Source organism: Clarias gariepinus, chromosome 16 (genome assembly GCF_024256425.1).
Source record: "Clarias gariepinus isolate MV-2021 ecotype Netherlands chromosome 16, CGAR_prim_01v2, whole genome shotgun sequence".
NCBI lineage: Eukaryota > Metazoa > Chordata > Actinopteri > Siluriformes > Clariidae > Clarias > Clarias gariepinus.
In genome coordinates this window covers 2,948,175-2,964,836 of record NC_071115.1, presented here as the reverse complement: position 1 = coordinate 2,964,836, position 16,662 = coordinate 2,948,175, and the positions used below count along the sequence as shown (strand labels likewise).

The 16,662-nt window shown below is 38.1% G+C and overlaps 1 protein-coding gene across 1 annotated transcript in view; it reads left to right on the top strand.

Moving 5' to 3' along the window:
- Window positions 1–2,989: 2,989 nt before the first annotated feature.
- Window positions 2,990–16,662, top strand: part of LOC128544926 (deleted in malignant brain tumors 1 protein-like) — a 55,237-nt gene continuing 41,564 nt past the window's right edge. Inside the window, exons 1-2 of the mRNA XM_053515239.1 lie at window positions 2,990–3,125; window positions 3,364–3,554. Coding sequence (XP_053371214.1) covers window positions 2,990–3,125; window positions 3,364–3,554 — 327 coding nt within the window. The remainder of the gene's footprint in view (window positions 3,126–3,363; window positions 3,555–16,662) is intronic.

The following is a 16,662-nucleotide window of genomic DNA, read 5'->3' as shown; positions in this document are numbered from 1 at the left end:
AACCAATAGGGTGTTGGAATGGTATGTTTATATTTCTTATCCAACCACAATCAAATTCGCTCCATCCGGATGGCGGGATTTATCCGGATGTTTTTTTTTTTTTTTTGTCTTTTAAATGACAAGCTAAAATAAAATAGGAGTAACGAGGCTATTTTTTAAAATGTAAGGAGTAGAAAGTACAGATAACTGCGTGAAAATCTTAAGAAGTAGAAGTAAAAAGTCATCTGAAAAATAATTACTCCAGTAAAGTATAGATACCCAAAATTTCTACTTAAGGTAACATGTACAAGTATTTGTACTGCATTACTTGACACCTCTGGTGTTGTAGTTAATACATTACTCTCATAAAGGATTTTTATTAATTGACTGTAGCCATGGTAAAGATATTTTTTCACATACAGAAAAAGAAATGTTTATATAGTTTATAAATGTTTGAAATGACAGCTTTAGTGCCTCTATTACAGTTCCAGAAAAGCTGTTCCATGAGCTCATCATGACTACAACCAGTGTGAACTCACAATGTTTTAATGTATAAATATGTGCTCACAAATGTTCTTTCAGTTTCAATTACTAATTTTCATGAATTAGTACAGTAGTCTAGACGTCTTGTTTGTGATAGAGTAGAAGTAATATTAACTTTACATTTTGACCAGTCACAGACGCAGGAAACGGCCAGAATATAAATTCCACCTCTTCAAATGTATAGAAAAAGACCACCAGCCTCGTAAGCTAATTAATTTCATTCTGAGTAGACAGCAGCAGCATGCACAATAATTAACATCAAACTGAACTTCACCTTAAGGACCAGGATGCTAAGCCTTTGTCTCTATGTAATGCTTGGTAAATTCAACATTTTTATCAATATCTTTGTCTTGTGCTTTGTCTTGAGTTTATCAAACAGTTATCACAGGCAATCTTTTCTAGTTAATTAATAATATCTATTCTTCATTTATGTAAAAGAGATTTGATCAAATAAATATACATATATTGGCATACTATGAAAAAAAAACAAATGTTCTAGTTTATGTATAGAAATATATACTGTACCTTACTAGTAAGTAATTCTGCAGGAAAATACATTTACAGTATTCCTGTAAAGTTAGATAATTGTTTACACAAATCTTTAAATAAAATTTAATACAATATCCAATATGATAATTGTCATGCATTTTTTGTGTTTTACTTAACTAAAAATTCATGTACTGTCTATAGAAAATCTAGATGAATAAAATATTTTATTAAAAGAAATGTTTTATGTAATTTCACCATAAGAACTGTGTCACAGAAACACCAGGATCCACCCTCAACCTTTGTTCCCAATCACCCAAGTTCTGAGCACACACCTGATTAACATTAGCACTACACCTTAAATACAGTTCACTTCCCCTCACTCAACATCTGACCTCACCTATGGAAAAATACTCCGCAACGCACCTAACCCAAAACTTTGCTCTATGTTTTCGTCTCGTCCCCTTGCTTCAAGTCTCATCTCCTTGCTCTATGTCTCGTCTCCTTGCTCCAAGTCTCGTCTCCTGGTTCGTGTATGTTCCGTGTTCTACATCTTACCGGATTGTCTGCACTCGTCCACCAGCTTCCTCGTCAACACAGTTAAGACTCTCCGGGTTTATTCATTCAATGCTTTCCATTGTCCAAAAAATGTTAATAAAACACCTGATTGGGTTTTCAAAAGATCATTGTCTGTTGAGTCTGCATTTCTGTAACAGAATGTCAGACCACAACAATGAACCCAACGGGCCCGGACCCTCTACTTGAGTTGTGGGAACCACTCCGCCAAATTTTCACCTCCACTGCACCACTTCCGGCAACAACCACTTCTTCGCTGACATCAGAGTTCCATGGCAGCACCAGCGCCCTTTGGTGGCGAGGCGGAGAACTACAATGGATTCCTTCTTCAGTGCTCTCTCACCTTCGAGATGCATCTAAAATTGCATACATAATCTCCCTGCTTACCAATAAAGCTCTTCAGTGGGCCGAGGCCATTTGGCAGCAGGATGGCAGCATAGTGCACGGTTACCAAGAGTTTACAACATACTTCCGGGAGGTGTTTACTCAATCGGCAGACTCTTCTACCACTGGCGAGAAACTGTTTAAACTCAAGCAAGGTGAAAGTTCCATTACTGACTATGTTTTAACATTCAGAACCTTAGCGACCGCCAGTGGGTGGAATGAAGCAGCACTCCTGACAGTTCTGGCAAGGGCTGGATCCACATCTGAGTCTACAACTCACAGCGCAGGACAACTCAATGGGATTGGAGCAGTTTATTCGAACCTTCATCCAAGTGGCAAACCATCTCCAAGAATGCACCACCGAAACCTCCCTGAGCCTCGAGCCATCTGCAGTTCTCCGCCCAACAGAGGTGCGATCTGTTCCAGAACTGAGGCAAGTGGACCCACAAGAACTCTCCAGACCCATACCCACTGAAAGACAGCGCTGGCTGACCCAAGGGCTCTGCCTTTACTGTGCAGAAAAGGGACATGTCCGTCTGACATGTCCCTGACAGCCTCCTCGTCCATTGGTGAGCAAAATATCTTATCTCGGTAAACCTATGGCTCCTTTAACCACTGATGTAGCTCTTAATACTGCCTTTCTTTCTGTCACAGTGAAGGCACTCCTGGATTCAGGGTCAGCCGGCAACTTCAGCTCTGCCGCCTTATGTCATCAACTCAATATCTCCATAATCCTCCACCTGACCCATTTCAAAATATGCTGTGTCAACGGCGCCCCAACCAATGGGGATGGGTGCATTACACCACTCTCACTATTAACATGGGGCTGGCTACATCAGGAAGGCATCGAATTTTTGGTTCTTGAACGGTTCACCTCCGATGTCATTTTGGGATGCCCATGGCTCGCCGAGCACCAACCCATCATCTCTTGGGAGAGTGGAGAGATCCTGAAATGTGGGGGTTGGGATGTGTGAGTCGATGTTTACAGGCAAAGCCCATCCTTTCTGGTAATACCACATCCATGGAGAGTCCCACTGGCCAGCCCTGTGTGATTATCCCCGAATGCTACTCCCACTTCAGAGACGTGTTCTGTCCTCGGCGGGCCACGCAGCTGCCACCTCATCGGCCATGGGACTGCGCCATTGACCTTCGTCCAGGTGAACCAGGGCAAGGAAAAATCTATTCTCTATCCCTTCCAGAGCAGAAAGCCATGGAGAGTTACATTTAGGATGCTCTCCAACAGGGGTATATTCGACCATCCACTTCCCCTGCTGCTTCGAGTTTTTCCTTTTTGGCAAAAAAGGACGGGGCCTTCACTCTTGTATTGATTACAAAAGGCATTCACTTCAGCACCTGTCCATGTTCTCATGGACCCCGACAAAACATTTCTGGTAGAAGTCGATGCGTCACGGTCAGGAGTAGGAGCCATCCTATCTCAGCAGCAGGGGAAACCTGCTCAGTACCATCCCTGTGCTTTCTTCTCCAGAAAGCTGTCGTCCGCCGAACGAAACTATGACATTGGGAATCAAGAGCTCCTGGCGATCAAGCTGGCATTAGAGGAGTGGAGACACTGGTTGGAGGGGGTGGTACACCCTTTCCTGGTTTTAACAGATCACCGGAACTTGGAATATCTGCTGGACGCCAAATGCCTCAACCCACGACAAGACAGATGGGCATTATTCTTTACCCGGTTCCGGTTCACCATCAGTTATAGACCAGGAACAAAAAAATCTTCTGGAGGTGACCATAAGCCTGTCTTCTGAATATCATCCTCAAAGTAACGGGCAAACTGAACGGAAGATCCAGGAGATAGGCAGATACCTCCATACCTTTTGCCATGATCACCAACACTCCTGGAGCCAGTTCATTTCCCGGGCCGAGTACACAAAATTCACTTCCGCAGCCAACTTTCCAACCAGGAGAAATCCGTCTTTGGCTGCCCTGTAAGAAGCTGAGTCCCAGATTCATCGGACCTTTCATCATCCTCGCAAAGATCAACCCTGTCACATAAATAACCCTGTCACTCACCCAGTTTCCCTATGCCCACAGAGGAAGGGCTCGTTCACCCCGGCAACAGGTCCAGCGGCCCTTGGGAGTGGTCCGTGGAGTGGGGGGGGTTTGTCACGGAAACACCAGGCTCCACCCTCAACCTTCATTCCCAATCACCCGAGTTCTGAGCACACACCTGATTCACATTAGCACTATACCTTAAATACACCTCACTTCCCCTTACTCAATGTCTGATTTCACCTATGGAAAAAGACCCTGCAACGGACCTGACCCAAAACTTTGCTCCAAGTCTCGTCTTCTTGCTCCAAGTATGTTCCGTGTTCTACGTCTACGACCCTACGTCTCTTCGTTTAACCCTTTATTGGGCACTCATGTTAAGACTTTTTAAGATACTTTTTTTAAGATTCTTTTTAAGAACTTTTGTGATTTATTTTTAGAAATATAAATTATTTGTTTTTATTACATGCAAATCAAGCTCAGTGACGTTACCACCTCACCCATCATAATATTTCTTTTTGCCCAAAAAGTATATACATAAGAATATTTTAAAAGCGCTGAATGTTAAAGGGACATTTATTTAAACATAGAAATTAGCACAAATACAAAATACTTATTTTATACAAATGTTTTTTTTCTTGAGGTACTAATAATGGCATTTGTAAATTGCTATTATTAGATTATTATAAACGTGATTTTTTTTTACTCATTAAGGGTTGACGAATTTTTAATCTCAATACATGGCAGTCAGAAATGTATAATGTATTTTTCTCAGACAGTACTCTGACATTTATTAGAATTAGTTAACTTAGTTTTCTGGTAATTCAGAGAAAACCACCAACAACTCTGGGTAACACAATTGGAGAAAATATTTCTTATTAGCTTTAGATAGGTCAAACTTGTGAAACTCAAGGCCTGCAGGCCTAACAAAGCATGTTTTTTTTTTTTTTTTTTTAACTCGGCCCACACAAACTTGCAAAAAATAATATTTTACTAGACCTGCACTAATCTTTTCACACTATCTACATAGTAACCACTTCCTGTGTTCTGTATTCACTGCTGTTTAATGAGCTTTACGAGTTGGAGTTACTGTTACCATACAAAAATGTATTCTTTTCCAGTAATTGGTTCCTAATTGCTTTTCCTTAAAGTATTTTAAAATACCAAATGATACCTTTTTTCCAATAACATAGTACATTTGACATTGTGGAAAATGTGTAAAACTTTTATTAGCCTTACTTTCTGTACAGGGTATGCTACACTAGGTGCATATTGACAGTCTAAATATATCACATACTGTATAACTTACATATTATTATTATTATTAATATTATTATTATTATTATTATTAAAAGGAAGACAAAAGCCATCCAGGTCACCTATCTGACCACACTATACATTTTGAAACTACTAACATCTGTAGTAATGCATAAGTTAAAGCTTATATTTTAATTGTATAGACAATTAAACATGACATTGTTCTTTTTAGATGGACCAACATTTGCATGGATCTATAAAACAATAAATGTCAGGTTTTGACTCTCAAAACTACACACATCCTACATTTTACATAATAAGCACAAATAAAATATAAAATATAGATTCCAGGCTGCACATTTCTATTAGAATCATTATACTTTTGATTGCATTTTGTAGCAGAAGCACAACACATTTGCCCCAGAAAACGTGGTCACGAGAGTTTTTGTCCATGACTAAATGGCAGGGAAAATACAAATACATTCAAGTATAGCTGATGCCTTAACAGGTTCCTACAACCAGTGTGAACTCAAAATGTAAGTATACAGTATACAGGAAAACATGTGTATGGACTTATCTCAGTAACTTTCTTTTTCTCAACAGAGAGCATAAATGGTCTTTTCTCTGTCCAGCAAAATAATTTATCTCATTGACAAACTGGTCTTTCCAATGGATGCAGCTCAGTTCCTTTGTTATAATGTATAATTATGTGCTCACAAATGTTGTTTCAGTTATTACTGATTTTCATGAATGTAGTCTACATGTCTTGTTTGTGATAGAGTAGAAGTAATATTAACTTTATCTTTTGACCAGTCACAGACGCAGGAAACGGCCAGAATATAAACTCCACCTCGTCAAATGCATAGAAAAAGACCACCAGCCTCGTAAGCTCATTAATTTCATCCTGAGTAGAAAGCAGCAGCAGGCACAATAATTAACATCAAACTGAACCTCACCTTAAGGACCAGGATGCTGAGCCTTTGTCTCTATGTAATGCTTGGTAAATAGAACATTTTTATCAATATCTTTGTCTTGTGCTTAATGGTAAGAACAGAGTTTATTAAACAGTTATCACAGGCAATCTTTGCTAGTTGATTAATAATATCTATTCTTTATCTTTGTGATAGAGATTTAATCAAATAAATATGCATATATTGGCATACTATAAAATTGTTTTTGTATAGAAATATATACCGTACTAGTAAGTAATTCTGCAGAAAAAGACATTTACAGTATTCCTGTAAAGTTAGATAATTTTTAATTTTTTGTTTTGCTTAAATAAAAATTCATGTACTGTCTATAGAGAATTCTAGCTAATAAATATAAAATAGGGATAATATAATATATAGACAATAATATAAAAATGATTAAGAAATCAATTTTATTAAAAGAAATATGTTTTATGTCATTTTACCATAAGAACTCTGATTGGTTTACCCCTTTATTGGGCACTCATGTTAAGACTTTTTTCCAAGATTATTATTTTTTTTTTTCAAGAACTTTTGTGATTTATTTCAGAAATATTAAATGTCAATTGTTTAGATTTTATGCAAATCAAGCTCAGTGAAGTTACCACCTCGCCCATCATGATATTTCTTTTCCCCCAAAAAGTGCATAAATTAGAATATTTTAAAAGCACTGATAACGTTAAGGGACATTTATTTTTAAACAGAGAAATTAGCAAAAACACAAACATACTTATTTTATACAAATGTTTTTTTTTTCTTTTTCTTGAGGTACTAATAATGGCATTTGTAAATTGCCAAACGTGATTTTTTACTCATTAAGTGTTGAGGAATTTTTTATCTCAATACATGGCAGTCAGAAATGTATAATGTATTTTTCTCAGACAGTACTCTGACATTTATTAGAATTAGTTAACTTAGTTTTCTGGTAATTCAGAGGAAACCACCAACAACTCTGGGTAACACAATTAGAGAAAATATTTCTTATTAGCTTCAGATAGGTCAAACTTGTGAAACTCAAGGCCTGCAGGCCAAACATAGCATGCTTTTTTTTTTTTTACTCGGCCCACACAAACTTGCAAAGAATAATATTGTACTAGACCTGCACTAATCTTTTCACACTATCTACATAGTAACCACTTCCTGTGTTCTGTATTCACTGCTGTTTAATGAGCGTTACGAGTTGGAGTTACTGTTACCATACTAAAATGTATTCTTTTCCAGTAATTCGTTCTTAATTGCTTTTCCTTAAAGTATTTTAAAATATCAAATTATACCTTTTTTCAGTTAACATAGTACATTTGACATTGTAGACAATGTGTAAAACTTTTATTAGCCTTACTTTCTGTGCAGTTTCTGCTACACTGGGTGCATATTAACACACTACATATATCACATACTGTATACCATGCATAATAAAACTAACATCATTATTATTATAATGCATAATAAATGGGTGGCTAAAACTGCAAAGACTAAAGTAGCACTGTTGTTCAGTCGCCACAGAATTGGAGCCAAAATATAAATACATTCAAGTATAGTTGATGCTTATCTATATAATTTCAGTTGAAATTATTATTTATTTAAATATTTATTTATTTGTATAGAAATGGCTTTCAGTTTTTAAATCACTGGTTTAATTAAGTTACTTTTTTTATATTCTTCACATAGGCAGTGTTTTCGGAGATGCTCCACTGCCTGGTAAGTGTATTTTTATAAGAATAAATTGAATTCACTTTCTACATCAAGCTCAAATTATATCTAGGCCACAACCACCCTTTTTTGTAAACCTTTGTGATGCCAAAAACTATACCGATTTAAGGTATTTTAGGTTAGGATAAGATTAGACACAATTGGTTAATATTGTATTAGTACAACAACATTTAACATGAAATGAAACATAACAGCAATTCTGAAAGCTATTATGTGGCTTATGGTTGTAGCTCCTAAAACCTAGATTATTTTAGTATTTTTTTAAATGAACAACCTAGGCAATAGGATGAACTGATTTTTAATTAATTTTAAGCCATTATACAAAAATGACTACGCAGAAAATAAAAAAATGGGCCACATAGGCAAATATATATCACAGAAAGACATGATCAGGTAACCAAAGATTTTTTTTGAGAGTTCAACATTTTCGCAATATTATTCCTGTTTTAAAAGTAACATCCGAAAACCCAACTGCACTCCTTGATGACTTATGTGTGCTTATATATATATATATATATATATATATATATATATATATATATATATATAATTTTGTGTATTATCAATATTTTTTTTTACAGTTTTAATAACTTTTTAACAGTTATTATGAGTAAGTACAGCATTAGGTAGCACAAAATGTTGAATCTTGTTTTTATATAGGGAACAATAAATTGAAAATACTTTGTTAAAACAAAGGGGCCTTGCTTTTTCAGGAATTTTTTTTTTTTTAATTCATGATTCAAGATTTAGAGTACATTCAAAGTGTACTTCACAACTTCTTATCTTACTCTTTATTAAAATACGAAAAATACACACAAAAAACTTTTATCGCATAAACCATAATGTTGTGATTGTGTCTAGGTTGTGTTTTTTTTCTTTTCTTTTAGTATCTTTTTCCTTTGTGATAAATTTCCATTATGTGTTTTAATCATTTGATCTGTTTATTGAATCCTTAATCCTGATTGGCAAATTTATATATTCTGTAAGATTCCAAACAGTGACTTGTTAATTGCATTTAGGTTCATGTTGATATTTAAAAAGAAAGAAAGAAAGAAGACTTCCCTATTGGGGAAACTTTTTCAGTTATTTCTTCTAATAAGGTAATTACTTTAATAAATTGCTATAAAATAGCAAATGTATTTTATTTATTTTTACATTTCCTATGGCGTGGCTTTTTTAAACAACTTATACACACAACTGACAGCTGTAATGATGAACACAATACAATATTGATATTCATGTCCATATTAATTATATTAGTTGAAATGTTTGGGTCCATGTGCTACACAAAATTTGTCAACTAGATGGCAGTACAATAAGCTTGTAAATGATCCTTCGCTTGCTTTCCAAATTTTCATAACCAGCTGAAAAGAAAGAACTAAAATGTTAGTTGAAAAGAAAAAGATGCAAGCAAGCATTCACATATTCTGTTAATAACAAATATAAAATGGCACCAAATAATTTTCACAAAGTTCACACAGAACAGCAGTTTTAAAAGAAGCATTTGTGGAATTTGTGTGCACTTAGAATAAATTGATTTTCCATAGATAGATTTTTTTATTCACATTTTAAAACAAATATGTACCTTTTACATGTCTGCATTATAAACTTATATTACTTATATTATATATTTACATTCCCAAAAAGCATTTTATTTGTTTTTTTTTTCATTTATACAGCAAGCCTAAATAATTATAAACAAGAAATTAGACAAAAAGTCAAAAATCCAACATGATACCCTCAATAGATCTTGATGCCATGTTTAACTGCAATGCTTTGCATCAACATTTATGTCACCTGCACTTATTAAGGTTAAATATTTTGTATTAACTGCAGTTATTTTTATTAGTCATATTTATTAATTATAGCAATTTGAAATTATTCGAGCTTTGTGACATGGTGCATTATCCTGCTGGAAGTAGTCATCAGAGGATGGGTACATGGTGGTCATAAAGGGATGGACATGGTCAAAAACAATGCTCAGGTAGCCCGTGGCATTTAAACGACACCCAATTGGCACTCAGGGGCCTAAAGTGTGCCAAGGAAACATCCCCCACACCATTACACCACCACCACCAGCCTGCACAGTGGTAACAAGGCATGATGGATCCATGTTCTCATTCTGTTTACGCCAAGTTCTGACTCTACCATTTGAACGTCTCAACAGAAATCGAGACTCATCAGACCAGGCAACATTTTTTCAGTCTTTAACTGTCCAATTTTGGTGAGCTCATGCAAATTGTAGCCTCTTTTTCCTATTTGTAGTGGAGATGAGTGGTACCCGGTGGGGTCTTCTGCTGTTGTAGCCCATCCGCCTCAAGTTTGTGCGTGTTGTGGCTTCACAAATGCTTTGCTGCATACCTCGGTTGTAACGAGTGGTTATTTCAGTCAAAGTTGCTCTTCTATCAGCTTGAATCATTCGGCCCATTCTCTTCTGACCTCTAACATCAACAAGGCATTTTCGCCCACAGGACTGCCACAGACTGGATGTTTTTCCCTTTTCACACCATTCTTTGTAAACCCTAGAAATAGTTGTGCGTGAAAATCCCAGTAATTGAGCAGATTGTGAAATACTCAGACCGGCCCGTCTGGCACCAACAACCATGCCACGCTCAACATTGCTTAAGTCACCCTTCTTTCCCATTCTGTCATTCAGTTTGGAGTTCAGGAGATTGTCTTGACCAGGACCACACCCCTAAATGCACTGAAGCAACTGCCATGTGATGATCGATTAGATAATTGCATTAATGAGAAATTGAACAGGTGTTCCTAATAATCCTTTAGGTGAGTGTAGATCTCACATATTTCATTGATCACCTGAAATTCTGTTTTAAATATAATTTAGATATTTAAATTTGTTATTTACTAGACTGGTTTTGATTCTTATATTACTGTTACTAATCAGTCATTAGTAAAACTTTTTTTTTTTCTTGTTCTTCCCCTGCATGTGTGGTTCTACATGAAGTTACAGGCAGCTTAACAGATATATTAGGCCCAGAAAGGGTTATTGATTACTAAGACTTAAAAGTTAAATTAAAGGATGTGTATTTGTTAATCTTCATCAACTTGCTTTCTTACAACAGCAGAAACTTTAAAATAAAAAAACTGAAAATAAATACAGGAGAAGAATGTAACTAAATAAATAAATAAAATAAATACAATATGCAAACACTCACACATGTGGATGTGCAAATGGATCAGTTCTGTGTGGTGTATTGATTAAGAGATGGTATCGCCTGTGAGAAGAAGCTCCTCCTCAGTCTCTCTGTGTTGGCATTCAGGGAGCAGAAGCGCTTTCCTGACCTCCACAGAGTAAACAGTCCATTGTTGGGATGGCTGAGGTCCTTCACGATCTTCCTGGCCTTGGTCCAGCACCGCTTGCAGTGGATCGAGTGCAGATTAGGGAGCTCAGTGCGGATGATGCGCTCAGCTGATCACACCACCCTCTGTAGAGCTCGTCTGTCCTGCATGGTGCTGTTTCCAAACCAGGTCGTGATGTTTCCTGTCAGGATGCTCTCTATGGTGCGGGAGTAGAATTCCTGAGCACCCTGGAGGGCAGTCTAAAGTCTCTCGAGCGTCTGAGGTGAAAGAGACGCTGCCAGGCCTTTTTCACCACAGTGTTGATGTGACAGGACCATGACAGTTCCTGCGTGATGTGGACACCGGGGTATCTGAAGCTGTCCACTCTCTCCACTGGGCTCCTGTTGATGACGGGGGTCTGGTAGTTCCTCTCCTGCTTTGTGCTAAAGTCCACTATCAAGTCCTTTGTCTTGTTGACGTTTAGAAGGAGATTGTTTTTCTGGCACCAGTTCTCCAGATTTTCAATCTCGCGAGGTCTTATGAGAAAAAGGCGGTGGTAGGCAAAGTGGCAGATAATAGATTTAGTCACATGCTTATCACAGGCGCACAGCCAGACAACAGGGAAAAACTAGCATTGGTCTCAGCTGTACTAAAGGGCCCATACTTTTACTGGACAGTTCTTAAGGAGATGGCCAGACTTTCTGCAGAAAAGGCAGGTGATGCCATTGCTCCTTAGTTGCGGGTCCTTTCCAGATGCATTGGTTCCTCATGTTTGCTTTATTTTGGCAAGGAGCAGGGCCCAGCCCAGGCTTTGTTGGCGCCCTAGGTGAGATTTTAGATTTGCCCCAAAGATGATAAGTCTGAGAAACATCTCATTTCCATGACAAGTTGTTTTACATCTATGTCTGAATGCTCACTGTTACCTAAAGTGGTGCTAAGTGTTTCACACTGCTGTACTAGTTATTCATTTACACTCTAAAAAATGATTCTGTGGCCTTGTAAATTTTACATTAATAAAAAGGTTATGTTACCTTAATAAAATCTATAAAAAATCACATACATGATTGAATTGGACGAATCAAAATAAATGCCTAAAAAAAACAACTATTCATTTTGTCTTAAATAAACACTATAATTTAAGTTTATTTCACAAATAGACATTAGTATTCGACTAACTGAATTATATGTTTAATGTGCACTTGATATTTTTGATCAAAATATTTGGTAATGGAGTAATACTGATTAGTTTCAAGACCTACAATTATAATTCATTCCAACTCAATATTCTTTATATTTAACAACAAAAACTTAAATAATTGAGATAATTGCCCTGTGAAAGTGCTCATGGGAAGTCTGGTGTAACATCAGAGACAAGAAGGCTGTGAGGATGTGAGAATGGACATAAGGCACCTGGAACACTCCTTACAAATCTGGTAAATAAGCAGCTAACACAAGTTACTGTAATAATGACTCTGTCTGCCTGCACACACAATTTTATAGGGTGTAAGTTACTGTTCTGAATCCTGTCACAGCCGAGCTCCATAGCTAACGATAGCTAGCAACAGGCCAGTCCTGGTGTTCATTGTGATTTTACTTGTTTGTTCCAACCACCAAACTGCTTAGCTAAAGCACGGTTAATACAGACACTTAAAATTTGGTGTAAACGGAGAGATTTAACACCGAGCAGCGTGCACGTGCATTTACGGGCTTCCTTCGGGTTTCTCGGTGTAACCGGCCGCGGTTGCGCCGCAATATTGAACACACAGCAGTAAGACACTGTTTGAAAAACGTAAATGCATCAGCTGTGCGTTGTGCAAAAAATGTATTTAAAGTGCAAAAGTACTACAAGTACTTCACAAACAAAACAGTGCCCTTAAACACTATATTTTATAGCTTAAGTTACTAGTACATTACTTAGCACATTTATTTCATTAACAGCAAATTTAAAAAAGAGTCCATGGGCTATGCTTTGCCCGGTATGGTCTTCAGGAATGAACGCAGTTTGGAGACATTTCTTACTCAAATTGAAATCAGCATTGGTGAAGTGTATTGTTAAGCTTATATACAGTGGTTACTCAATCGGAATGTAGGTTCTACCGTCGCGGCACTCGGCGGTACCGTTTGGCTTTGTGCGTTTGCTGGCTTTTACCGCTGAGTGGCGCTATATAACTACAGACTGACGCCTCATGCCTTAGTTCATTCTCTGCTGAATTAAGGAGACACGGAGTTTTAGAACTGCACGTAGTAGCGGATAAAATCAAGTAAAACATTGTAGTTAAACAAATTTATAATCACAGAACTAAAATTACAGTACAAATGTAGAATTCAAATTAAATTAAATCTTATTAGGATCAAATTTAAACAAAATAAATGTTAACACAGTGAGCCTTTAGATTTTATCACGTGTAATTAGAAAAGACGCATGTAGGGTTTTGTGACATCTTATATCTTGTGTTCTTTAAATTTATAGTAGATTTATTAACTAAAATAAATGACCATAAAATTATAACATTGTCAGGACGTTCTACTGCGTCAGCTGATGTCGGTCATTCAGCCCCGCTTGTGTTTTTGCGTTATTATAAGAATGAAATGCAGTAGACTGATATGATCTGTAACGGGTTCGACCCATGTTGCACGGGCGGCACCATAAAGCACGGACACAAGGCGAGGTCTTACGGGAAAAAGGTAATTTATTTAGGTAAAATGGGGAAGGTAAGTGTTGAAGGAGGAAGAATGGAAAGAATGGGATAAAGGTTGTGCATGTGCAGTTCCGGGGGCTGTGCCACACTGGCATGCGGGCACACAGCTGACGATAAGTGTTGGTGCGCGGAGTGGCAGAACTGAGCACGCGGAGGCAGCGCTTCTCCCGCTGCCGATGGCCGGCGCGAGTCCTCGCTGACGTAAAAAAAACTTAACACAAACGTCCTCGCAGTCTTTTGCTCTTCGGCAGCGGGGCTGCGAAGGCGGGCACGGTGCGGGAGTTAAGGTGCCGCGGGAGCTCGCGCAACTCTTTCTCGCGCTGTCCTCAGCGTGGAGATCAAAGGGCGGAATTCTAGTGTCCTTGTTTAAAGTCCCTGGGGCGTGTCACATCGCCCCACTGACATGCTTCTTTCATATTCTCCATCACATCACGTACTTCCCAGACCTCGGACAAAACTCCGCGCCTTGCTTTTATAATGCGGAGCAAGCCCGAGATCATATTAACGTTAATTATCGCCAGCCGGCACGAATAGGCGGCTCCGTCCCTTTGCTGCCTATTCAGGGAGCCTACGGAGTGAGCGAGTAGCGATAGTAGATTTGGGCGCACGCCTATCACAGACGCAAGCCGTGGCAGATCATCATAATTGTCTTTAATTTGTATTTCATAAGGTTTTCCGAGCGGTGGTACAGCGCAACGGGCGTCATTATTTACTATTATACATTAAACGAATTTACAAAACTTTATGCGGCTTTATGCGGCTTAAATGGCTGTGCTGGGGGAGGGAGGTGCTAATGATTTGGTCGGCTCTGTGTGTGTGTGTGTGTGTGAGAGAGAGGGAGAGGGGTGTCGCGGTGGTTGATTATTCAGTGAAACAAAGGCTCAGCTGAAAAATGTTAGGCACATCAGTCACTTAACCCCCAATAAAAGGTATTTAGTTGTAATATAACAGATGCACACTAAATACCAAACCTAAACCAGGCACAAGGATTAATAAAACAAGATAGCCCCCATACCCGTTTTTTTTTGTAAAAATACCAAAGAAGATTATTGTGTATAGACTGATTAAAAACAATGCAATTTACGCTATTATAAGGAAAATCTCAAGTTCTTCCATTCCAAGGATTAAAAAGGCAACAATGTTAACTTTAGAATCTAGAATCCAGAAGATTAAAATTACACAAATTTAAATCACTGAAAGTCAGCCTCAGAGTCAAGAGGTTTTTAAAGTGGGGAGAAGTGCATTTCAGTTTCTCTAAATGTATAGGTGAGAACAGCCGATTCACACCTGGGGAGGGTGAATAATTTGTATTTAAATGTTGTCTGGCATTGTAAAGCACTATAGTTACACTAAAAGAACAACCCAGGATTAATAGGAATTCTTATACTGCACAATTGTTATTTAGCACAAAAAAATCGCTCGGGAAAACTATGCGTGCGGTTGAGCGCCGATTAGACTTTAGGAAATTAAAGCAGGGTTTTTTTTATTTAGACTATAAAAAAATAACCTGCGTCTATTTTTAGGCGTGCCAGCTGGCACTTTTTAGTTAGAAGTTTTCAATACAAATCTTATAATGCCCACATGACATGACGCAATGAAGGCACGGCTTATTATGATCCCGGGCTTGCACTCCGCGCTATAAAATACTTGGGTTACAGTGGATTTTACTACACGGTGTGAGTGCAATGGCCATTCAACCGCTCGCGCTCACTCTGCTCTCCGCGGATGGCCGGACCGGCCCCTCCCACCTCTCGCTCCTTTGAAGTCCCCGGGGCGCGTTCCATTTGCCACACTTGCATGCCGCACTTCCGCGTTGTTGCACGCGCGTTGCATACACAGAGCGCAGTAAAATCCACTTTAACCCAACAAACCCCGAGTATTTTATAGCGCGGGGTGCAAGCCCGGGCAACGATAGCTCACCAGTCGTGTGTAATTCTGCGGTCCCGCTGCTTCGCATGTCTGAAGGGAAGGACGCCTAACTAGTGAGCGAGGAACGATATTGATTTGGGCGCACGCCGTGACAGGCTGAAAAAACTGTTGTCAGATTAATGTGCAAAAACTATATAATAAAACTATATAAGACTACATGCCTTTATAAGACTCAACTTTTATTTAAGCGCACTCACAATAACGAAAAAACGTAATGATTTTGTAAATGTTTGAAAGCAAATAAGGTGCGCTGTTCTGTATTGTTTTTGGTGAACTTAAGCGCGTCAGAAAATAAACGCAAACTTTTTTTTTAAATGGTCAGAGTTAGTCTGCTTGCTGTTTTCCCGACGCATCCATAATCAAACTTCATGGAAAACTTCATGAGTGCTGATTTACACTATGGAGTAAATTAAAGGGGAGAATCACAATGCCGAATCGAAGTCCTGAGCCCAAACATCATTTAGATTAAATTAAATTAACAAATATTATAAGTAAAAAAACAATAGCCCACGTTTAGAAACCGTTTATAAATTATTTCCGACATGAGTTGCCCTGGTGTTATGCGCAGAGTGCCGGGAGATTTCCTGAAGTTTCGAAATCGCGGGGCATTTTTTCTAAATAGATGCTATCTTTAATAACTGATGGAGGTTTTGAGCTGTATACACACGCATTCCTGCCTAAACAACTCTTAAAACTTCACCTGTGACACAATAACAGTAATATTTCGAACATTCTGCAGGCTGATATTTGGAGAAACAAAAGAATAATGAATAAACCAGTTGTTGGGTCAAAATAACCCAACCAGGTGTTCATTTGTAAACTAC